Here is a 25,953-nt window from a genome sequence, read left to right as displayed (position 1 = left end):
ATTTAAAGAATGACTAAAACGAGCTAAATGTAACAGAAATACTATTATAACACAAAAAGGTTTTGGATTATAGGGCTCCACTTAAGCCCAGGTCCTTCAGGATGGGCTAGAGTCACCAATCATGCCCAAAATACATTCAGCAAGACTTCTTGGGCGTGAAATTATACATCAGAAAAACAACAAAATGCAATTATGTTCATTCAGCCGTGAGTTTGCTATATCTGAATACTTTTAAGAGGGATTAACCAACAACCAGTTCCAATAGTCAAAATTAACAATTATACATTCTTATATGAAATGAATTACATAGATATTGTCTAGGATTAGCCACATATTTCAACTAAAGAAGATCAATTGCAAGACAGTGATTCAAATTAGATTGACATAGAACTTAAATCGCATTTCATGAATAACAAAGTTCAATTGCCTCATAAATTCAATAATTAACACCTTAAACATTCTGAAATTGACTTGAACTAACAGATATAGGCACACTTTAGACATTCTGAACTAACAGACATGGGCACAATTCAACCAACAAAGGCAAGAACGACAATCAGCTAACTTGTGATACAGTATTAAAAGTAGAATATGGAGACAGCCTCTTGTGCAAATTGTGGAAAAAGCTATATTGTCAGCTAACTTGTCTAGAATTACAAAAACTTGAGTTGTGCCTTCCCATTGCCTTTTAATATGCGGGTTTTCATGGAGACAGAAGAAAATCAATCAAATTTCAGTCACAACCACTTACATAACAAATAAGATTCTGATGTACAATCACATCTCCAAGTACAAATAAAAGAGGCTCAAGCACCCGTCCAGATTGTCAACAAAATTTTAGTCTCTCCTATCAAAACCAAACATTATAGCAGGCCAAAACTTGATTCATTTACAACTACAGTCAAACGTTATGGCTATAATTTTGTTAAAAAAGAAACTGACCCAACATAGCTTCAAGAAAAACGCAGCTGACTCAAAACTAACATGTTACACTTCAACGGATGGAAAGACGCAAATTAGCACACAAGGTTTTAAAACTTGCTTCAGGTTTACACCAGCAAAGGAATTACATTCCCTGAATGAGGATTTCGGATTAACATCCAACAAAGTTTAAACATTTTTGTTTCTCAGCACTGAAATTAAAAGCAAAAGAACAAAAATGAACATGGAATTGGAGCTTTCAATTAATGAAACTTCAACGATTACAACAGTTTAAACCAACTCGAACAAAACCGCGACTCAAAGCTTGAAACGAACAGCAGCAAGAAAACAGGAATCGACCGACTTGAACCAAATCGATACTGAGATTTCGAACTCCAAAAGAAACTCAATTCCAATTTAAATTTTAAATCAAACTTCCTTTGAGAACCAGAACTTCAGAAGAAAGAACAAATGCTAAAACTGAATCTCTGTTTCAGTGACCTTTTTTTTTGGTTTTTCTCTTTAAAAAAATGAAATGAACTCGGATGAAAGACGAACTCAAACCATTTTTTTCGTATGTTTTTCTGGAAAAAAAAAGCAGACTAAAACAAAGAAAATGGCTTGAAGAAAGTAGCAACTTTAAGAACCCTAAATTTTTTGATAGATTTTTTCTCCGATTTTTCTTCTAACCTAACAAAGAGACTTACCTCGAATATATAACCTTCAAAAATCTCAAATCTTCTGCCCAAAAAATCCGAAAATCTTCAAATTTTTGAACGATTTTTGGGACAAATGGAAGGCATGGATCGATTTACATCCATCCTTGGCTCCCATTTATCCAGCAAATCGTCCCTATAGTACAGAAATCGTGCGATTTGGAGAGAATATTCGTATTCTTTCTGAGAAAAATCATTGGGAATCAAATGACGTGGAGGGGAGGGGACCATTTGAGTGAACTCGCCTGAGTTCCAGGCGAGTTGGGGTCGGGCTCAGTGAAGAAGATGAACAGTAGCGCCGTTTTCAGTGTTATTTAGATCTAGGGTTTGGGGTGTGGGTAATGATATAACTGGTTTATGTATGGAGGGAACCGGGCGGGTCAAACATAAACAGGTTTGGTCCGGTTTTTGGGCTGGAGCGGTGAGTACTTGGGCTGGACCGAATTGGGCATTTAAAGTAGCCCAAACTCAAATTAAAACTTTGTCTTTAATTAACCATCTTTTATTCATTTTCTTTTCTTTTTATTTTTCTTTCTTCCTTTTTTTAATTAAAAGTCCTGACAATTAAAAATCCTAAATTATCAAAAAATATAAAATTAAACTAATTAAATAATTATAAAAATTATAAACGTCACTTAATTCTAAATTAAAAGAGGAAAATCAATAAATTAAAATTAAAAGACAAAAAATGTAAAAATGAGCTATTTTTGTGATTTTCAAATTTTTTATAAAGCAAATAATTACTGATTAATTCTAAAAATATAAAAATAAATCTTAAATGTAATGCATGATATTTTGGTATTTTTCGTGATTTAAATAAATATTAAACATGCACAGGAATGCAAATAATTAAGAAAATTCTATAAAAATTCCTAAGATGGCAAATAATTAACAGAAAACCTATTTTCTTGAGATTTTATAGGAGTATTTCATGTAGGTCAAAAATCACATGCTCACAGCTGCCCCTCTTTGCTCGGAGATACAAAGGGTTTTCGGGCGAAGATAAAATGAGCAATTACGAGGGATTTTTGCCTATTTGAAACTCCATTAGAAGCATTTTTTGAAAGAATCTGACCGAACCTTGCTTCGGAGGTTGGCTACATATCCTTGGGTATAAAGGAATCAGGTCAGTGTAGTTCTGAACGTTTTGGTAGCTGGGACTACCAAAAAACTGTGATTTCACTGCTGTTGCTGTTTCTGCTTGCTGAGCTCCTTATTACACCAAAGTGAAAAATAAAAAAAAATAAAAAGCTAAACTAGCTAAATCTATCAACTACAAGTTACAAGATTCCTATCTATAAATCTTCTGAAGCCTGATCTTGAGTCTTGACTGGTTCTTGCTGCAAACTCCGATCTGAATCTCGATGCTCGTCAACTGTAACCGCTAGTTCATTCTTCAGTTTTGGATCAAGGCGGGACACGCGAAGCCTGTGACTTCAATCATACCTTAAGCAATCCACATCTTTATCCGCTTTCACACCTTGAGTTCACTTCTTTTTTGTTCTTTTTCTTCTTTTCTTTGTTTTGGATTGAGACTCATTCTTTTGGTCGTCTCGAACCCTGTGCCTCGAGTTAAAATCTGCTCAGACACCAAAAACAAACAAACAAACGAAATTTTTCTGTCCCAGTTTTCACTAGGAAAATTTCGTGAGTTATTTGTAACTAAAATTTAAACTATTTCTTTATTGAAAACAATAAAATAAGGATCATGTGTCTCTAGGAGAAGTAGATTAGGGAGTGGAGCCCTATATCTATAAAAACTCAACCAGAGAGTGGAGACCCTATGTTGGAAAATGCGATCAGGGAGTGGAGGCCCTATGTCGAAAATCTCAACTAGGGGTTGGAGACTCTATGTTGGCTAAAGGACGACTAGGGGATGGAGACCTTATGCCTCAAACAATCTCAACTAGGGGTTGGAGACCCTATGATGGCAAAAGGCGACTGGGGGATGGAGAACCTATGTCTAAAAAATCTAAACTAGGGGTTGGAGACCCTATGTTGGCAAAAGGCGATTGGGGGATGGAGACCCTATGTCTAAAAATCTCAACTAGGGATTGGAGTCCTATGTTGGCAAAAGGCGACTAGGGAATGGAGGCCCTATGTCTAAAATCTCAACTAGGGATTGGAGCCCTATATTGGAAAAATGCGACTAGGGAATGGAGGCCCTATGTCTAAAATCTCAACTAGGGGTTGGAGCCCTATGTTGGCAAAAGGCAACTAGCAAATGGATGCCCTATGTCTAAAAATTCTCAACTAGGGGTTGGAGACCCTATGTTGGTAAAAGACGACTAGGAAATGGAGGCCCTATGTCTAAAAATCTCAACTAGGGGTTGGAGACCCTATGTTGGCAAAAGGCGACTAGGGAATGGAGGCCCTATGTCTAAAAATTCTCAACTAGGGATTGGAGACCCTATGTTGGCAAAAGGCGACTAGGGGATGGAGATCCTATGTCTAAAAATTCTCAACTAGGGGTTGGAGACCCTATGTTGGCAAAAGGCGACTAGGGAATGAAGGCCCTATGTCTAAAATCTCAACTAGGGATTGGAGCCTTATGTTGGCAAAAGACTACTAAAAAATGGAGACCCAATGTCTAAATTCTCAACTAGGAATTGGAGCCCTATGTTGGCAAAAAATGCGACTATGGAATGGAGGCCCTATGTCTAAAATTTCAACTAGGGATTGGAGCCCTATGTTGGAAAAATGAGACTAGGGAATAGAGGCCCTATGTCTCAAATCTTAACTAGAGATTGGAGTCCTATGTTGGCAAAAGGCGACTAGGGAATGGAGGCCCTATGTCTAAAATCTCAACTAGGGATTGAAGCCCTATGTTGGGAAAAGGCGACTAGGGAATGGAGGCCCTATGTCTGAAAATTCTCAACTAGGGGTTGGAGACCCTATGTTGGCAAAAGGCAACTAGGGAATGGAGGCCCTATGTCTAACATCTCAACTAGGGATTGGAGCCCTATGTTGGCAAAAGACGACTAGGGAATGGAGACGCTATGTTTAAAAATTCCCAACTAGGGGTTGGAGACCCTATGTTTGCAAAGAGCGACTAGGGAATGGAGACCCTATGTCTAAAAATCTCAATTAGGGATTGGAGCCCTATGTTAGCAAAAGGCGTCTAGGGAATGGAGGCCCTATGTCTAAAAATTCTCAACTAAGGGTTGGAGACCCTATGTTGGCAAAAGGCGACTAGGGAATGGAGGCCCTATGACTAAAAATCTCATCTAGGGGTTGGAGCCCTATGTTGGCAAAAAGTGACTAGGGGATGTAGACCCTATGTCTAAGAATCTCAACTAGGGATTGAAGCACTATGTTGGCAAAAGGCGACTAAGGAATGGAGGCCCTATGTCTATAATCTCAACTAGGGATTGGAGCCCTATGTTGGCAAAAGGCGACTAGGGAATGGAGACCCTATGTCTAAAAATTTCAACTAGGGATTGGAGCCCTATGTTGGAAAAAGGCGACTAGGGAATGGAGGCCCTATATCTAAAAATCTCAACTAGGGATTGGAGCCCTATGTTGGCAAAAGGGTAAAATATTGACATTGGGGATTCTAAACTACCATTTTTATTTGAATTTTCTTCTTATCTCCTTTTTTTTATTTCATTTCATTTTTTATTTTTTTAGTAAAAATGCAGGAAGGAATTTGGAGGAGACTTCCCTTTTGGATTGATTATTGTTGCAAAGCTGTTTCTAGCACTTGCGCATTTCTTTTCCTTTTTGGTTGCATCTGCTCCTTGCACGGTTGCTTTGGACTGCACCTGTTTCAATTTTTTCAAACAAAGAACAATTGTTAGTTTGAAACGGTGGTTGTCTTTGTGGACTTGATCGTTTTTGATCACTTGATCTCGGCCCAACTCTTTTGGTTAGAACCTCTGCTGCTTGCTGGATTTTCTGAAGATTGATCTCTCTCCTAAAACCGAGGAACTCAACTATCCAAACTTTCTGGATGACGGTTCAACTGTGTGGGGCTTTGGCCCTTTCGCCTTATTCTGCCTCTAGGGGCTTTTGACTTTGGATTTCTTTTCATTTTCAATGACTTTGATTTCAGAGCATCGGCCATCATAGCCAGTCGGGATCAACTTGATGCACCCGCTGAGGCTGGGTACTTTTCTTTTGGACTTGGCTTTTATTAAGCAGAACCCTGTAAAACCAATCTTGCCACCTTTTCTTTGTATTAGTTTCGGAACAGAGTTAGACCGAAAGGGATTCAAAGAAAAGTAAACAAAGGACAAGAAAGTGAATTTAAGGAGAAGTGTCCCTTTCGGGGAGGAAAGAAGGACTTATCTGGAGTGCATGCAGAGTTCAATAGACATGACATGCTTCTTGGACTGGATACCCGATCTGCATAACTATCCAACTTCTCATAAACCCATTATAACCAGTGTTTTAAAACCGAGAAACCTTTCCAGGACTCTTTCAGTGCCAATGGTGGTAAGAGATTTCTTCTTTTTGATCAACGACGTCCTTTGCGGGTTTTCGCCAATCGACCTCTCTCATTTCTCTTCTCACCATCGTCTTATAGTGCTCTTTACGAGTTTTCACTAATAAGACTCTCTCATTTCAATTTTTCTGCTTTCTATCGTCTTACGGTGCCCGTGGGTTTTCACCAATAAGACTCTCTCATTTTATTTCTCTCATCTTGATTGCATCGTATCCAAGTAGCTACATTCTCCTATCCTTGAACATTCTCACCGATTGATCAGACGGACTTAAGAAGGACTTGGGGTAAAAAGAATTTGGATTGAATTACAACTTTGGAACCTTTCAGGCGAACCGTTGCCGAACCATTATAATATCTGCCCCAGTTTCACTTTTGGAGGAATTTGGATTTTTGTTTTGGTGCGACTGAACCCCAGAGAGAGGCTGCCTACGTATCCTTTCGGAATCAAGTCGAACGTAGTTCACGTAAACATTGTTTTTTTATTTTTCTTTTATTTTTCTGCTTTGTTTTGTTTTCTTTTCTCTTTCTTTTTTTGGTTCTTGATGCTCTTTTTTTCTCTTTTTTTAACAAACGTCTTCGAGTTTCAAAAAGGGTAATGAAAGAAAGGTAACCGGCTCAAAGATTTAGCAAAGTATTGGAATGTTTGGGATAGCGAGAATGAAAGCCTTCGTCATCCCAATCAGATAATGTTATTGCTGCAAAAGGATTATATATATAGTATCTTTTGAATGCATCTGCATTTACAGATGTTTCAGGGTCATTTCCTTCAATGTCTCCTAGATATAATGCCCCTTTTGGAAACAGTTTTCTGACAATGTTTGAGCCTTTCCAGTTAGGAGCAAACTTTCATTTTTCTTCCTGATGATGGGGAAGAATACGCCTTAAAACGAGTTGCCCCACTTCAAAATTTCTAGGCCGCACTTTCTTATTGTAGGCACGGGCCATTCTTTGTTGATACAACTGCCTGTGGTAGACTGCGACCATTCGTTTTTCATCGATCAGGGTTAACTATTCCAGACGAGTTTTGACCCACTCATTGTCTTCAATTTTAGCTTCAACAATGATCCGGAGGGAAGAGATTTCAACTTCTGCGAGTATTACGGCTTCAGTGCCATAAACCAAAAGATACGGGGTTGCTCCGATTGATATGCGCATAGTAGTGTGATATCCCAACAATGCAAACGACAACTTTTCATGCCACTGCCTGGAGCTTTGAATCATCTTTCTCAAAATCTTTTTGATGTTCTTGTTTGCTGCTTCGACGTCACCATTGGCTTTGGGCTGATAAGGAGTAGAGTTCTGATACGTTATCTTGAATTGTTCGCATATTTCCCTCATCAAATGACTATTCAAATTTGTAGCATTATCTGTAATGATAGTTGTGGGAATACCGAAACGACAGATGAGATTGGAGTGCACAAAGTCTACCACAGCTTTCTTGGTGACAGATTTGAGAGTAATTGCTTCAACCCACTTTGTGAAGTAGTCGATGGCGACCAATATGAACCTATGCCCATTTGAAGCTTTCAGCTCAATTGGCCCAATGACGCCCATGCCCTAGGCAACAAATGGCCAAGGTGCTGACATGGGATGCAGTTCTGTAGGCGGTGCATGAACCAAATCACTGTGCACCTGACACTGATGACATTTACGGACGAAATTGAAGCAATCTTTTTCCATAGTCATCCAGTAATAACCTGCTCGGAAGATTTTCTTTGCCAAAACATACCCGTTTATGTAGGATCCGCACACTCCTGCATGCACTTCATACATGATTCTTCCGGCCTCTTCGGCATCAACACATCTTAACAAGTTGAGATCAGGAGTCCTTTTGTACAAGACATCACCACTCAAGAAGAAACCACTTGTGTTCCATCTAATGGTTCTCTTTTGGTCTCCACTGGCTTGCTCAGGGTATTCTTTAGTTTTCAGAAATCTTTTGATATCATGATACCATGGCTGAATATTTGCTTATGCCGCAACAGTATTGCAGTAACCGTGCCTTTCCCGGATTTGGATTTCCAAAGGATTAATATGGGCATTGCCTGGGTATGACAGCATCGAGGCCAAAGTAGCGAGCGCATCGGCTAACTCAGTGTGACAACGAGGAACATACCTGAACTCAAGTGACTTGAATCGCCTGCTAAGATCTTCCACATGTTGCCTATAGGGAATTAGTTTGACTTCTCGAGTTTCCCATTCTCCTTAAGCTTGTCGGATAATCAGATCCGAATCTCCCATGATTAATAATTCTTCGATATCTTGGTCGATTGCCACGTTCATACCCATGATGCAGGCTTCATACTCGGCTGTGTTGTTTGTATAAAAGAACCGAAGTCGGGCTGTGGCTGGATAGTGCTGATCCGTGGGTGAGATCAAGATTGCTCCAATTCCAACGTCTTTGGCTTTCACAGCTCTATCGAATAATATTTTCCATGCATTGGTGTCTTCTGATGTTATCTCAACTGAATTTACCTCTTTGTCCGGAAAGTAGGTACTAAAGGGCTGGTATTCATTATCAATCGGGTTTTCAGCTAGGTGATCCGCTAAAGCCTGGGCTTTTATCGCCGTGCGGGTGACATAGACTATGTCAAATTCAGTGAGCAGGATCTGCCATTTTGCTAATCTTCCTGTGGGCATTGGCTTCTGGAATATGTACTTCAGGGGGTCCAGCCTAGTGATGAGATAAGTGGTGTAGGCCAACAAATAATGCCTCAGCTTCTAAGCGACCCAAGTTAGGGTGTAATAAGTCCTTTCCAACAGGGTATATTTGGCTTCATAACTTGTGAACTTTTTGCTCAAATAGTAGATTGTCTGCTCTTTCTTTCCGGTCACATCGTGTTGCCCAAGGACACAACCGAAGGAATTTTCCAAGACTGTTAGGTATAAAAACAAAGGCCTTCCCAGTTCGGGTGGGACCAAGACTGGTGGGTTCGACAGATATTCTTTGATTTTGTCAAAGGCTTCTTGACACTCGTCTCTCCATTTGATTGTCGCATCTTTCTTCAATATCTTGAATATGGGTTCACATGTGGATGTCAACTGAGCAATGAACCGGCTGATGTAGTTCAACATGCCCAACAAGCTCATTACCTCTTTCTTGGTTCTTAGAGGAGGCAAATCCCAAATAGACTTTATCTTTGTTGGATCTAGCTCGATGCCCCTCCGACTAACTATAAACCCCAAGAGTTTGCTAGACGGAACCCTAAATGCAAATTTAGCCGGATTTAGCTTCAGGTCATACTTGCGCAGCCGCTCAAACAACTTTCTCAGGTCCCGAACATGGTCATCCCGTGTTCTAGATTTAATGATCACATCGTCCACGTACACCTCAATTTCTTGGTGCATCATGTCATGAAAGATGGTAGTCATGGCCCTCATATAGGTTGCCCCAGCGTTCTTCAGACCAAAAGGCATGACCTTGTAGCAATAGGTTCCCCAAGGTGCTGTAAATGCTGTCTTCTCCGCATCTTCCTCGTCCATTAAGACCTTATGATACCAAGCATAACAATCCACAAAAGACTATATCTCATGTTCGGCACAGTTGTCAACGAGGATGTGGATGTTTGGCAAAGGGAAGTAGTCTTTGGGACTTGCTTTATTCAGGTCTCGATAGTCAACGCACACCCAAGTTTTCCCTTCTTTCTTTGGTACAGGAACTACATTAGCCATCCATGTGGTGTATCGGACCACTTGGATCACCCCCGCTTTCAACTGTTTGGTAACTTCTTCTTATCTTGTCACTAATATCAGTTTTGAACTTTCTTTGTTTTTGCTGGACAGGGGGATAATCGGGGTAAGTCAGCAACTTGTGGACCACCAAATCGACACTTAATCCTGGCATGTCATTTTAAGACCAAACAAACACATCTTTGAACTCAAACAAAAGTTGGATCAAGGCATCCCTAGTTCTTTCATCTGTGTGAATGTTTATCATGGTCTCTTGGACCTCTTCTGAATTATCCAAATTTACCGGCTCGGTTTCATTTAGGTTTGGCTTAGGTTTATTCTCAAATTTCTCTAATTCTTGATTTATTTCCCTAAAAGCCTCTTTTTCATCGTATTCTGGTTCTTGGTTCATTATTTCATAGTTAAACAACATGTTTAGATCTGGGCATGAAGTTCGCAAGCATGTCATGTTATTTGAAGCCGTATTATTAGAACTGAAAGGAAAAATAAGAGAGAAAAAAATAACAAAGATCAAAAAGAGTAAAGAGAGATGAACGATGAAATATTGATTTCATTTCATTGAATTTGAAGATAACAGGGTTTACATTGGAAATTAAAGACAGGAAACTAAATAAAACATCCGAGTTACACCCTGAAGTAACTCGTGATGTAGAAAAAATGGCAGGACTGGACTACCGGGATTCTCGCCTGATTGGGAACGGAGTAGCCTTCCAATTTTGTAGCTTGGCATTGGGTTCCATGTATAGAACCTCAGCGGTGCTTGAGCCTTCCCCTGGTTGGACCATGTGGGTTTCATACAACATCTGCCTCATATCCCCACAAATTTCTTCAATTTCCTCGGCCGTGAATGCCTCATCTTCCTCTTCCTCATTGTATTTAGGCCTGACAAATATTCTATAAAGATGTGGAATCGGCTGAGGCAAGACCCAACCATTGTTCTTTTGTTCATCTGCCCATTTTCCATCAACTGGCATGGGTTGGAAACCTACCCAAAGAACTTCTCACTATCAACCAGGATGATAGGATCAAAAATTCCTTGCAATGAAGTCCCGAGCCCCTTTTCGGGTTTGTAACCATATCTGATCATTTCTTTGGCAACCATAATTGATGCATTTGAGAGAAAGGGTTGAGGACACGGGTTTCCTTCTTCACATTGGTCCGCGACCACAACCTCAAAATCTTGATAGACTATATGTTCACTTCCTTCTCTAGCTTCAAAACACGGGACTGACGAGTCCCGGTAAATCGACTGCTCATCTTCCCCATGAACTACAATCTCCTAATCTTCATATTCGAATTTCACCATCTGGTGAAGAGTAGAAGGCACAACCCCTGCTGCATGAATCCAAAGTCTTCCCAAGAGGAAATTATAGGAAGTATCCATGTCCAAGACTTGAAAGGTCACCTCGAAATCCACCGGCCCAATAGTCAGAATTAAATCAATCTCGCCTATTATGTCCCTCTTGATGCCGTCAAAGGCATGCACACAGACGTTGTTGGGCTTGATTCTCTTAGTACCGATTTCCATACGTTGCAGAGTTGAGAGAGGGCAAATGTCTACTCCAGAACCACCATCTAGCATGACCCTTTTCACATAGTACCCTCGCATTTAACTGTCAGGTGAAGGGCTTTGTTGTGGGCGGCCCCTTCCGGGGGCAAATCATTCTTGCTGAAAGAGATTTGATTGACGGCAAAAAACCTTTCCGCCATCCTTTCTAGCTGTTCTACAGTGGTTTCAATAGGTACGTATGCTTCATTGAGAGTTTTGATCAACACTTTTTGATGTTCAGTTGAATTCATTAGCAAAGACAACAAAAAGACTTGAGCAGGAGACTTTCGGAGTTGGTCAATTATCTCGTAGTCCGCCATTTTCATTTTCCGAAAGAACTCTTTTGCTTTTTCAGCACTCACCGGCTTCTTGGGTGGGAAACGCTTCTTTGTGGCGTTATTCACTTCCTCCAGATTGAGGTATTTTTCAACTGAGTTATTTTCCTTAACTTCTCCTGAGATCTTTTTACCTCTGTAAGTTACTACCGCTTTGTTGTAGTTCCATGGAACGACAGTGGGATCTGTCATGGGCCTTTGTGGTGCGTGGCCAATAACCATGGGCTCATTCAGCCTTGGTGGAATTATTGGCCCCTGCACCACGTAGGTCCCTTTAGGCATATACATTTTAGATCCCTTGTTTAGCTCAAATCTTCTAGGAGAGCTCAATGACATCTGTTCTTTCTTGGGGCCTCGGGGAACATAGAGAACGACATCTTTTGAGGGCGCTACCCCAGTTTCGGTTTCCTCTTTCTTTTCTGTATTCTGAGGGGTAGGTTTTACTCTTTTTCTCCCTTTTGTCTTGTTTTGCGACAGCCCTTGGCTTCTTTTCCACATTGGCTATGGCAATGATGGCTTTTAAAGCTGGGTCAAACTCTCTATCTTCACAAATCATTCCAATAACTGGCCCGTTGTTGTGAGCCGATAATGGATTATTGGTTACATTAGGAACGTCTTCGTCCTTTAGCACTATTCGCTTTTTTTCTATGAGGTTCTCCACAGCCCTTTTCAGGGTCCAACAGTCATCTGTATCATTCCCTTCCACCCCTGAGTGGTAAGCACATCGAGTACCGGCTCTATAAGCGGGCGACGCTGGGTTCTGCCTAGTTTGGGGTACAGGCTGCAACAAACCCATCTGGACAAGTTTGGGTGTGAAGTTTGCCATCTTGGGTGGTTCCCGGGCACGTGCATTGTATGGGAAGTTGTTCTGTGGAGGTCGAGGATTATACTAAGCTTGGTGAGGAGGTTGATTTCTGGGAAATGGAGCTCGATTTTGATTGAATTGTTGTTGTAGCCTAATGCAGGGTTGAGCATTCATCACTGCGTATGGATGAGGAACCATAGCATAAGCCACATCCTGGTGGGGATAGTAATATTGTGGAGTTCTTTCAGAGAAATAAGGTCTAAGTGGCCGGGGTTTTCTTACACTAGAAGTTGTCATTGCCGCTTCTTCCTTCTTCTTTCGGTTTGCTACACCTCCAGACCCGTCTTGGATTGCTTTGGAGGTAGCCCTTATAGCAGACTGGCTCAAGATTCGCCCTATTTTTAAACCATTCTCAACCATTTCACCGATTTTGATGGCCTCGGCAAACGGCTTCCCCATCGCAGACATTATGTTCTGATAATAATCAGCCTCTTGGGCTTGAAGAAAGACACTAACCATCTCTGTTTCGTCCATTGGAGGCTTGACTCTGGCCGCTTGTTCGCGCCATTTGACGGAATACTCTCAGAAGCTTTTCGAGGACTTCTTCTTTAGATTTGACAATGAATTCCTGTCAGGGGTAATGTCGATGTTATATTGAAACTGCATGACAAAGTCCCAAGCTAGGTCGTCCCAGATATGCCAACGAGATATATCCTGATCCATATACCATTCAGAAGCAATAGCGACCAAACTCTCTCCAAAGTAAGCCATGAGAAGCTCCTCTTTTCCGCCCGCTCCCCGCAATTGGTTGCAGTACCTTTTGAGGTGGGCTATAGGATCCCCATGCCTGTCATATTTTTCAAACTTTGGGGTTTTGAAACCCAAGGGTAAGTGTACGTGCGGGAACATGCACAGGTCAGCGTAAGATACGCTCTTTTGCCCGCTCAGACCTTGTATATTTTTGAGACTTTGCTCCATGCTTCTCATCTTTCTAGTAATCTCCTCTTGTTCAGGGATTTTTGTGGTTCTCTCTTGCCTTGCGGTAAACTCGTACCGAGGCGACTGAGGGTAAGCATTGGTAGTAAACTGGATAGGTTCCAGTGGGAAAGATGGTGCTTGAAATGTGAAGGAAGATGGATCGAATCTAGGCCTGGGTAGAGTAGGTTGTGCCATAGCTGAACAATGTGGCGCAGTGAATATGTTTGAAGCCGCACCTGAACTTAACACCTGGGGGCGAGCCTCAGAAGGTGTTCCAGCAAAGTGAGCTGAAATGGTAGGATATCCCAGTGGAGTATTTGGATAACTTATGGGGATTTTGGAGGTCCCACTTGCCCTGGGAAACAGCTCAGGGAATCCGGGTATAGCACTTACTGGTTCTCTTCCGTTGGCCCAGGCGTCCCACATTTCCATTATGCGGAGACGCAAAATCCTATTTTCCTCAGAGTTGCTGACTCGGAAGTTGGGATGGCCGAGATCGGGCTATCCTCTAAAATAGGAACCGTTGGTAGATGACTTTCCGAAGACATTTCAACACTCCCTTTTGACCTCGTGAAGTACGGATGTGAAGCCAGACTACCACAAAACCAACCACCTTAATACAGAACCTTTACTTAATAGTAGACAACAAACCAGTCAGTTTGAAGCAATTAACACATAGGTAATCACACATTGGGGTGTAATGCACCTATACAGTTAAATGTGTTTCTATATGTTTCGCAACGATTGCATGTTTCATCCCGGTTTTGCTTATTTCCCCAATTTTCTTTTCTTCCCACTTTGGCTCTTTGATGCCTCTCCTCTCATTCCCATTTTCCTTTCTTTTCTTTCCTTGCGTTTTTTTCGTTTTTCTTTTGGTTTGGCTTTCCCTTTTTCACATTTTCTCTTTTATTTGAGTTATTTATAAAATCATGACCGGATCCGATGAGGATTGCCTACATATCATGACGCCACGTGAATCAAATCATCACGTAGTTCAAGAAATAAATGCAAAATAAAACATTTTTGGTTTTTTTTCTTTTCAAATTTTCATTAAAACAAAATCTTTAATTTTCTGTATTACAAAGACTCGATCCTACATACTTGAGAATTGAAAACTACAACAGACTCGAAATAGACTTTAGGGAATAAAAAAACAGACTCGAAAAAGAAAACACAATCAGGAGTACAATAGTGCCTCCAATCCTGTCCTAGGAACACCAACTGGTCTTGCTGCGGGCCTACGTGCCATGTCATCCTGGAGGCGATAGAGATCGTCCATTATCTGTCAGACAAAGATCATTACTGAGGCGAAGAACATGGACTTGGTCATGTCCTCGCACTCGTTGCATTTCATCATGATGTAGTCGGCGATTCTTCTAACCCTTCCCCTGATGATGCCCTTTTCTTGCAACAACCACCCAATCTACTGAGATCTAGCCTCCAAGAACTGAGTGACAGTATGATTATGTTCTTGCAAATGTTGTAGGTCTCCTTCTAGCTATGCCATCAAAGCGTAGAAATGTTCTCTCTCGGCTTTAAAGTTCTTGGCTTGCTTGGCCATCTCATTCTCGAGGGTGGTTAGCTTTTTCTTCAAATTTGTGACTTCTCCATCGTATTTCCTTTTTAGTTATCGAACAAACTCTGCCCGCCCCTCGGTGTTCTTTGCCAACTGTGCTCTAGATCTTGCCAAACTGCCTTCAGATTTTTCTAGATCATTCCCGTACTCACATATTTTATTCCTAAGGCCATTAATGAGTTTTTCATCTGCTCGGCTTCTTTCTGGATTCTTGGCAGCTATCTTCATCCTTTGGATCTGGGCCTGGAGGATTTCATTTTCTTGGGCTAATTTTTTCTTTTCGCCCTCATCTGCAGCGGTTTGCACATCACTATCGAATTTGAGGTCTCTGATCTGTCCTTCTAACCTGCTTATGGTGGCCCGATATTCATTTTCTTTTGTCAACCACTCCCACTGTTCTTGTAATACTTCAACAAACTCTTGTAGGTGAGGACTTTTAGCTGGCCTTCCAAACTCAACTTTCCTTTTGCACCAAGCGAGGTAACTGGGCGAGACTTCGCCTCTAAATAGATCACGCATTCGGGTATTTGTTGTCAAATATTGGCATTCACTCCAAATCTGGCGAACTACTTTTTCATGAAACTGGCCATCAGAACGGATCTCGACCACATGAAGGCTAAGGTCTTCATCCTTGGGCACTATTTGACATCTCCCTAGCTGTCTCAAAACCCGGTATGGGGCATAAGGCTGGGTGCTTTTGAGACCCATCAGGAGGAAATAAGGACCGGTAGCTGGCATGTATATGATTTCATCAACAGGAAGCCAACCGAACGTCCACTCTATTTGATTCGCAGTGATGGAGCGAAGGCAAGATATCCATTCTGCAACCCCTTCTGGCATGTTAAACTCATCGACCCTTGTATAAAACTCCCCTATGCAGCTTTTCCCTGTCGACCCATAGTTCATGTACTGAGGACAATGACATAGATGCTCAATCATCCACATTTGTAACAACAAGTTGCACCCTTCAAGAAGGTCTCCTCCGGCCTTACAGGCTGTGAGGGCTCGGAAGATTTTAGACACTATCATGAGTGCGAGGGTGCTTTTGGCTTGAGTAAGCAAAGTGATGACGACCCCAGCTATCTGTACATCGATATTCCCATCTTTCCTGGGAAACACCAGAAGACCCAAAAATACCACCATGAAAGCGAAGCACCTGTGTTCTTCCCATTTTAGTTGTTTCCCTTTGCTGCAATTCTGCTTTCTGGATTGTTGAAACCCCCTATGTGTCCGTATCGTTGGTATATGAACTGTGGAGTAGAAAAACCAGTTACAAAATCCGGGTATTGGACCCCCTGCTTATCTTTAGTAGATCTAGAAACTTGTGTGGAGTGACAGCTCTTGGAGCGACCAAATACTTGTGTCTCAGAGCTTCAGTGCTTCTAATATACCCAACTATCTCTTCCAAAGTGGGTGTGAGTTCAAAATCCGAGAAATGAAACACGTTGTGAGCTGGATCCCAAAACGTAACCATTGCCTTTATTATGTCTCCTCTAGGCCTGATCTTCAATAACCCGGTGAGACCCCCTAAGTAAAGTTTGACCACATCTTGTCCTGATTCACCCAGATCTTCCCACCACATATACAGTTCCAAAGGAATCTTGCTCATGACCGTCATTGGCAAGTTTTGACTTGTGCTCATTCTACACATTTAAATTAAGGTGATTGCTTTAAAATAAAGCGAGTTTTACAAAAGAGGTCAGTTTTGCAAACATTTAAATAACACGGCTACTTTTGCAAATACAGCTCTTTAGCACTTTGAAAAGGAAGATTTTAGGGCTGTGCCTGCTAGGTAGCCAAAAATTTGAAGAAAAGTAGTAGGTGGTTATTCTTGCAAAAACAGCCTTCCGGCGTCCTTTTGGAAACATTTGGGCTACTTAGACAAGAACGACATTACCTAATTTATTTAAGATAGAATAACGACATTTCAGATTTTTTTTTGGGTTATTTTTGCAAAAATGGAGTTGGAGCCGATGGGGTTGCCTACGTATCCCACATCCGGTGAGAATCAAACTTGCGTAGTTCGGTCAGTTTTGACATAATAAAATAGAGAAAAGACATGAAACTTTTGAAACCAAATTCTTTTTTTTTGGCAGAGTTTCGACATATTTTGGACACCAGGTTTTTTTTCAAAGGCGGGTAATCAATTCTCTCATACCTCAATTTTATTTTTCCCAATTCCTTCCCTATTCTAGCAACTGGTCAACATGCAAACCGAAGCAAATAATTGCACAAGTAGCACGTAAAATATGCATCAAGATGGTCTTCGATTCTGGGGTCCACCTGTCCTAGACGGACCCAACCCCTATGTTGAGTCCCCAAAGTCAAATGCATATGATGCAAACAAACGTTCCTACTAGGGATCCGGCATAAGCCTGAGTTATTCTAAGTTTAAAACCTGGGTATATTGTTCTAGATTTGTGTACCTGAGTGGACAACTCGAGCCGAGGGGGGCTACGTAAGGGGAGTTAGCGTACACATCCCCGAAGATGAGAATAGAAGGATTTCGTAATAGTTTATATACAATTCAAATAATATCAAAGCGGTAAAAAGCGACATTTAGCACATTAAGCTCAAATATGTAAAAATCAGATAATGAATAAAGCCAAAATATAACAGTTATTCTAAGCTCAAATGCTTACACCCTGAACAAAAGTTCTGGGTTATGATCCCCAGCGGAGTCGCCAGAGTTGTCACATCTCCTTTTTACACACACTGAAAGGTATATAGGGAGTTTTTCCACTTTAAGTGACATTATTCGAAATGAGATTATTTATTTACTTTTTAGAGTCACCACTTGAAATATTTCAATTGGTGTCCCAAGTCAACGGTTTATTTTAAAATCCCAAATCGAGGAAATTCGACTTTTTATTTTTTAAAGTCTGCGAACCAGAAATTCTAGATAAGGAATTTTGTTAACCCGGGAGAAGGTGTTAGGCATTCCCGGGTTCCGTGGTTCTAGCACGGTCGCTTAAACTATTATGATTGGTCTATTATCTGATTTACTACATATTTTAGCCTATGGTGTATTTTTAACTTATTAACCGCTTTTAATAATTATTGTTACATATTGCGAATCATGTCACGGGAACCGTACCCGCGATCTACAACATGTTTAATTCTTTAAAGATTAAACTGTGGCCGGGTCACACAAATGTACCCCGGATTTTAATAATTAAGCATCACAAACTACGTCACGGGAGCCGTACCCGTAGCTATGACAATTATTTAATTAACGCGCCTAAAGCAAACTACGAAAGTTCAAGGCGTTTTCTATACTAATTTTATATTTATGTGAGGGCCATAGATTATAGGATTCATTTGTGGATTACCTCACTTGCAATAACTGATTATAACAGTGCTCAAGCTCACATTTTAACCTAAACCTAAGATTCAGTAGTTGCTGCGGATTTAACGAATGACTAAAACGAGCTAAATGTAACAGAAATACTATTATAACACTAAAAGGTTTTGGATTATTGGGCTCCACTTAAGCCCAGGTAAGGCAGGATGGGCTAGAGGTAAAAATTGCACGGGGCGTCCTATTTGGTCGCCCCCATTTAATCTATACTCATTTTTGCACGGGGCGTCCCTAGTTACAAAGACAAAAACTTCAGCTCTAGAGCTGAAGTTCGCCAGTTACAAAACAAAAACTTCAGCTCTAGAGCTGAACTTTAGGCCCGACTACTATAATGCTGAAATTTTGCATGATTACCTTTGCTACTTCAGCCCCGTATGCTGAAGTTATGCGAAAAAGCGGGTACGCTTGAAATTATTTTTGCAAAGTGGGCACAAGTTAAAACGTAACACAAAAAGCGGGTATAGATGCAAATGCCCCGGCTAGAGTCAGCATCATGCCCAAAATACATTCAGCAAGACTTCATGGGCGTGAAATTGTACATCAGAAAAACAACAAAATGCAATTATGTTCATTCAGCCGTGAGTTTGCTATATCTGAATACTTTTAAGAGGGATTAACCAACAACCAGTTCCAATAGTCAAAATTAACAATTATACATTCTTATATGAAATGAATTACATAGATATTGTCTAGGATTAGCCACATATTTCAACTAAAGAAGATCAATTGCAAGACAGTGATTCAAATTAGATTGACATAGAACTTAAATCGCATTTCATGAATAACAAAGTTCAATTGCCTCATAAATTCAATAATTAACACCTTAAACATTCTGAAATTGACTTGAACTAACAGATATAGGCACACTTTAGACATTGTGAACTAACAGACATGGGCACAATTCAACCAACAAAGGCAAGAACGGCAATCAGCTAACTTGTGATACAGTATTAAAAGTAGAATATGGAGACAGCCTCTTGTGCAAATTGTGGAAAAAGCTATATTGTCAGCTAACTTGTCTAGAATTACAAAAACTTGAGTTGTGCCTTCCCATTGCCTTTTAATATGCGGGTTTTCATGGAGACAGAAGAAAATCAATCAAATTTCAGTCACAACCACTTACATAACAAATAAGATTCTGATGTACAATCACATCTCCAAGTAAAAATAAAAGAGGCTCAAGCACCCGTCCAGATTGTCAACAAAATTTTAGTCTCTCCTATCAAAACCAAACATTATAGCAGGCCAAAACTTGATTCATTTACAACTACTATCAAACGTATGGCTATAATTTTGTTAAAAAGAAACTGACCCAACATAGCTTCAAGAAAAACGCAGCTGACTCGAAACTAACATGTTACACTTTAACGGATGGAAAGACGCAAATTAGCACACAAGGTTTTAAAACTTGCTTCAGGTTTACACCAGCAAAGGAATTACATTCCCTGAATGAGGATTTCGGATTAACATCCAAACAAAGTTTAAACATTTTTGTTTCTCAGCACTGAAATTAAAAGCAAAAGAAAGAACAAAAATGAATCTGGAATTGGAGCTTTCAATTAATAAAACTGTTAGAATATACTATAAATCATGCGTATTGTTATAATATTCTTTATGAACAATTATTTATTTACTTGTTTAAATTCAATAAAGTTTCATTTTAAATAAATCATGTGTTGGTTTGTGCGTCCATTGCTTACATAGTAGATGATTTAGTGTATAGAGTTTAGCTTATACACGGAAGATTAAATCATCGGTTCTTGTAAGACATAAAAGTTAATGTTCACAATCTAATGATGGAATTGGACAAATCATCGGAATGATTGTAGCACAAGATTAAATATAATTTATCTTGATTATGGGAATGGTTTAATTCCAACTTCTTGTGCTAGTACATTTTGTATGTATTGAACGGATCAAGTAGAGATGAGTATTTTATACTGACTTTATAAAATAATTTCTCTAGTCCATTTAATGTACTTATACTCTTAATCCTGATATAATTATTATTAGCTGTGTATGTCACTTGTTGTTTTGATTTATTAAAAGGCGAGATTCTTTCGCGAGTCAATAAGCCTGGTAAATTGGATAACAATGATATACATTGGCGAAGTAATAATTAGTTGATGGAATCCATGTCTCGATTTTGAGATTGATGATACTCCTTTATGAAAGCTTATAAGTTTTCATGTGTAAACCCGGCCGGTGGATTTTGTATCCGACACATGAAATAAGTTAAGTGTAAGTCTAAAGGAAGTAATCAATAAATTAAATAGTCAGTAATTTAATTTGATTGATTAGTATCTGAATCTTAACATGGGGAGTTAAATAAGGTTTTATGGAAGAATTTCGAAATTGAACTAAGGAGTGCAATTACGAATTTTTAGTGGAATAATTCGTAATTTATTATGATGGAAATTAGTTTCAGAATTTCGAAATTAATATCATAATAGGAAGCCTTGTTAATTAAATTCTGTGGTCCCTACTGTGCCTAAATAATAGAAAATAGTGGAAACTGTTACTTAGTGGGAAAGAAAACGTGGAAACCGTCCCTTAGTGGGAGAAGGAAACCTAACAGGTTTTGAAAACGGTTTTGACCTAAAAAACGCAGCTATATATATGGATATAAGGGCTGGACGTTTTTTGATATGATTCTGACTGCGGTTTCTACTAGAATTTTGCCCACCCAAAATTCTCTATTTTCGGTTATTGTTTGGGTAACACAGTAGAAGACTGTGGAAATCTGCTAGTGTGTTTTCAACTGAGGAACTGGAGAACGACATAGATTTGTTGTGTTTACGCTTCAAGAGGTAATCCTAAAATCTCCATACGTGCTAGTTGTTTAGATTACACGTGAATAAGATTCTGTTATTGCTTCCGCTGTGGTATATATTCCAACAATTGGTATCAGAGCTTACTCACGTCTAATTAAATAATTAGGATAAACCATAAGAATTAATAACATGTTCTATATGCAAGTTTTGAATTACATGCAAAGTTTGTTTTTCTGAAAACCTGCACTGTTTTTTGGTGTGATTATCTGTTATGGGTTGTGTTGATTATTCTGAAAACTTGATGTATCCTTTTAATATTAGTGATGTTGAGTTAGAATAATCTGAAAATTGAATTTTATCATGTAAAACGGAAAAACACGTTTTGCTGAATTAGGGCAGAAAATTGGAGGTCAAAAAGTTGACGGACTCCGATTGACCTGAAACATGGCAGGTCCATGCGAAATGGCCCAGTGAGCAATACCCATGGATTTCATCGTGACTGAAGTCGTTTTCTGGGCGTTCGGGGTCGTTTAGATGGTGTTTTTGCTGTTTTTCTAAAATTCTGAATTTTTTTTATTGTTTTTAATTCCAGTAATTGTGGGGATCAATTCCTTTGGTCCCCGGGCTTAAAAAATAAGTGATATAATGTTTTTACACATTGACGTAGGTCTTCTTCCATATCGGATAAAAATATTATGAATAATCACTATGTTATACTAGTCATTGATTATTTGTATTTACTCTCCATCTGAGTATGCATGTTGGTTCAATGGGACTAATATATGTTGAATGTTGATATTCACTTGGCTTAAATTAACAGTTTACTCTCCATCTGAGTATGACATGTTTAAGTTTATGGAGTGAAAATCTGTCATTATATATGTATATTGCAAGAATAGCTTCTTTCCCATCGAAATTTGTTGTTCAAGGTGCATAGATTGTATATATATAATGTGTTTTGAATTTTAATGTTCATAATACAAACTGATTTGATCTATTTAAATATTTAATGTCTCCCAGATTAACAATGACTGCTTTTAATCCCCTTACTGCCATTCTTACCCAAAACAAACTTGAGGGTCCAAATTATGTTGATTGGAAACGAAATTTGGATATTGTTCTAATTGCTGAAGAGTACAAATTTGTGCTCGATGAGGTGTGTCCAGAAAAACCTGGAGATGATGCCACAGATGATGAACAGAAGGCTTACCAGAAATGGATTAAGGCTGATGAGATGGCGCAGTGTTACATTTTGGCATCCATGTCGAATGTTCTGCAACATCAGCATCAGTCGATGGAGTCTGCTTATGACATTTATAGTCGAGTTTTCATGTACACCTGATGCCATTGAAGAGCCTTTCCAGCCAATCGACAAGAAGCCAACTTCACTTTCGAAGCTTTAGGGGTCTGATCGACTTCAAAGAATATCTTACATTGATATAGCCAATCACGAAGCCCAGTTCCATCAAATTTAGGAAATTCCAGCTGATGGCTCATAGTAGGAAGTTCATATTATTCCCTTTGTTGACCCCTTTATGTTGTTGCTGTTACTTCTTCTTCAACACCGTTCGTGCATTACCTCCATTTTGGAGGTCCTTGGATCTAACATTGATAAGGACACGCATGTTGAAATGATCCTGCAGACTTTGCCTGACAGTTTTCAGCAATTTCGCCTGAATTATAACATGAACAAAATGGATTTGTCCCTTGCGAAATTGTTGAATGATCTGTAGTCGGCAGAGACTATTATCAAGTCCCAAGCTCCTCCCGTGACATTGAATTTTGAGGCAGGTTCTTCTTCTAAGCCGAGAGGTGGGCAGAAAAAGAAAAAGGCTCAAAAACCCTCTGTTTGTGGCGCAACTGCTGGTGTGAAAAAGGCTAAGGGCAAGTGTTATCACTGCAAGCAGCCCGGACATCATAAGAAGCAGTGTCCAACTTATCTGGCCAAGCTGAAAAATAAACCAGGTGATTTACATCTACTTGTCGTTGAAACATTTTTAGCGGCTGTTTCTACCATGTCATGGTGTGTAGATTCGGGAGCCACTAATCATATCTGCACTTATTTGCAGGGGTTTCAGGTAACGCGACGGCTAAGTAAAGGAGAAATCAATGTTTATCAAGCAGACGGTTCAGCAGCCCCAGCTTTAGCATTAGGAAATATTAGTATTTCGTTTGGTAGTGGTAGAGTTTTAGCTTTAAAAGACACATTATATGTACCTTCCGTTAGAAGGAATTTAATTTCGGTTTCTAGCGCTATGAGAGATGGTTATGATTTTAATTGTCATGACGTTGATAAATGTGTTATTACTCATAATAAGCGTTATCTCTCTTCGGCTACATTGATTAATGGTCTTTTTGTTGTTGACTCTATTCCTAAACCGTTACCACCTAAAGAACTGAATAATGTTGATTTACCAAGCAAGAGAAAACGTTCTTCTGAATTGAGTGAAACATATTTATGGCACTTGCGTTTGGGTCATATAAATCTGAACAGAATTTCCAGGTTGGTCAAGGATGGACCTTTAAGTTCATTGAAAGTGGAGGCACTACCAACTTGTGAATCTTGTTTAGAAGGGAAAATGACAAAACGAAATTTCCCCTCAAAAGGAAATCGGGCAAGTGATAAATTAGAATTAATTCATTCTGATTTGTGTGGTCCAATGAATGTCCAAGCAAGAGGTGGTTTTGAGTATTTTGTAACTTTCACAGATGATTACTCAAAATATGGATATATTTATTTGTTGCGTCGAAAGTCTGAATATTTTGAAAAGTTCAAAGAATTCAAGACTGAGACTGAAAAGCGACATAATAAACATATCAAGACACTACGATCTGATCGTGGTGGGGAGTACCTCTCTACGGACTTCATTGGTTATTTATCAGAATGTGGAATTACATCTCAATTATCTGCACCTGGAACTCCACAACAAAATGGTGTAGCTGAAAGAAGAAATAGGACTCTTATGGAAATGGTTAGATCAATGATGAGTTATTCCGATTTGCCTTCGTCTTTTTGGGGACATGCCTTAGAAACGGCGAATTATGTTCTGAACTTAGTTCCTTCAAAGTCAGTACCCTTGACCCCTACAGAATTGTGGACTGGGCGCAAGCCTAGTCTGCGGCATATTCGAGTTTGGGGTTGTCCGGCACATGTGCTAAAGGGGAAAACGGATAAATTGGAGGCAAGAACGGATGTATGCGTGTTTATAGGTTATCCAAAAGGGACGAAAGGTGGTTTATTCTATTGTCCTAAAGAGAAAAAGGTAATTGTTAGCACAAATGCCAAGTTTCTAGAAGAGGACTATTTGATGAACCATGTTCCTAGAAGTAAACTCGTTTTACAGGAACTTAGCAAAGGAATGGAAACTCAGTCATCTGAAAATCAAAACGACCATATCCAAACCCCGGAAGTCGATTTTGACATACCATTGCACTTTAGTAGTGGGAGAAATGTCAATAGACTTAATGTACCACAAGAACAAGTGCCCGCAGTCATACTACCACAAAGTAGTGGGAGTCATGTTGAGCAGACTGCACAACAGGAAGAAGTCGTTGATATCCCTGTGGATAGCATGGAGACTCAGGTTCCTGATGATGTTGTGGTTCAACCACAAAATCAACGTGATGTAGTTGCAACTGATGTAGTGCGTAGTCGTAGTGGGAGAGAAATAAGACAGCCAGTTCGTTACACGCTCTTGGGAGAATCATATGATAGGATCCCTGAGGAGCCTACCTCCGAACCTGTCAATTACGACCAAGCACTACATGATAAGGATGCCGATAAGTGGGTTGCTGCTATGAAATCAGAGATGGAGTCTATGTACTCTAATCAGGTTTGGGATCTTGTAGAACCAACTGATGGGGTTAAACCCATTGGATGCAAATGGATCTATAAGAAAAAGAGAGGTGTAGACGGAAAAGTACAAACTTTTAAAGCAAGGCTTGTAGCGAAAGGGTTTACTCAGAAAGAAGGGATTGACTATGAGGAAACCTTCTCGCCGGTAGCCATGCTTAAGTCTATAAGGATTCTCTTATCCATTGCTGCTCATTATGATTATGAGATTTGGCAAATGGATGTCAAGACAGCTTTCCTTAATAGAAGTCTTGATGAGTGCATCTATATGATGCAACCAGATGGTTTTATGGAAAGTGTCAAAGATCACATGTTGTGTAAGCTTAAAAGGTCCATTTATGGACTAACACAGGCATCTAGGGCATGGAACACTTGTTTTGATAAGGCGATTAAAATTTTGGTTTTGATCAGTGTCTTAACGAATCTTGTGTATACAAAAAGTGGGATAGGGACAAAGTGGCATTTTTGATCTTATATGTAGATGACATACTGCTCATAGGAAATAATGTGGGCATGTTGAATTCAGTTAAGCAGTGGTTGTCCACACATTTTGATATGAAAGATTTGGGAGAAGCGGCTCATATCCTTGGGATCAAACTCTTGCGAGATCGCAAGAAAAGGATATTAGGCTTGTCCCAAGGTCTTTATATTGATACAATACTCTCCAGGTTTAGCATGCATGATTCCAAGAAAGGATTCCTTCCTTTCAGACATGGAATTTCTCTATCTAAAGATCAGTCTCCTAAGACTGATGAAGAGATAGAAAAGATGAAGGCGGTCCCTTATGCATCAGCTGTGGGGAGCCTCATGTATGCTATGTTATGCACTAGGCCTGATATCTGCTTTGCCGTTGGCGTTGTTAGCAGATTTCAGTCTAATCCTGGGAAAGAGCATTGGACGGCGGTTAAACATATAATCAAGTACCTGAAAAGGACTAGGGATTACATG

The 25,953-nt window shown here is 39.8% G+C and overlaps 1 protein-coding gene across 1 annotated transcript; it reads right to left on the bottom strand.

Moving 5' to 3' along the window:
- Positions 1-13,045: 13,045 nt before the first annotated feature.
- Positions 13,046-13,873, bottom strand: LOC138887389 (uncharacterized). The gene has a single exon (XM_070169137.1). The coding sequence runs from the start codon at positions 13,871-13,873 to the stop codon at positions 13,046-13,048; it is 828 nt and encodes a 275-aa protein (XP_070025238.1).
- Between the last annotated feature and the right edge of the window lie 12,080 nt (positions 13,874-25,953).

This window comes from Nicotiana sylvestris, chromosome 3 (assembly GCF_000393655.2).
Source record: "Nicotiana sylvestris chromosome 3, ASM39365v2, whole genome shotgun sequence".
Classification (NCBI taxonomy): Eukaryota; Viridiplantae; Streptophyta; class Magnoliopsida; order Solanales; family Solanaceae; genus Nicotiana; species Nicotiana sylvestris.
This window is presented reverse-complemented; position numbering and strand designations above follow the sequence as displayed.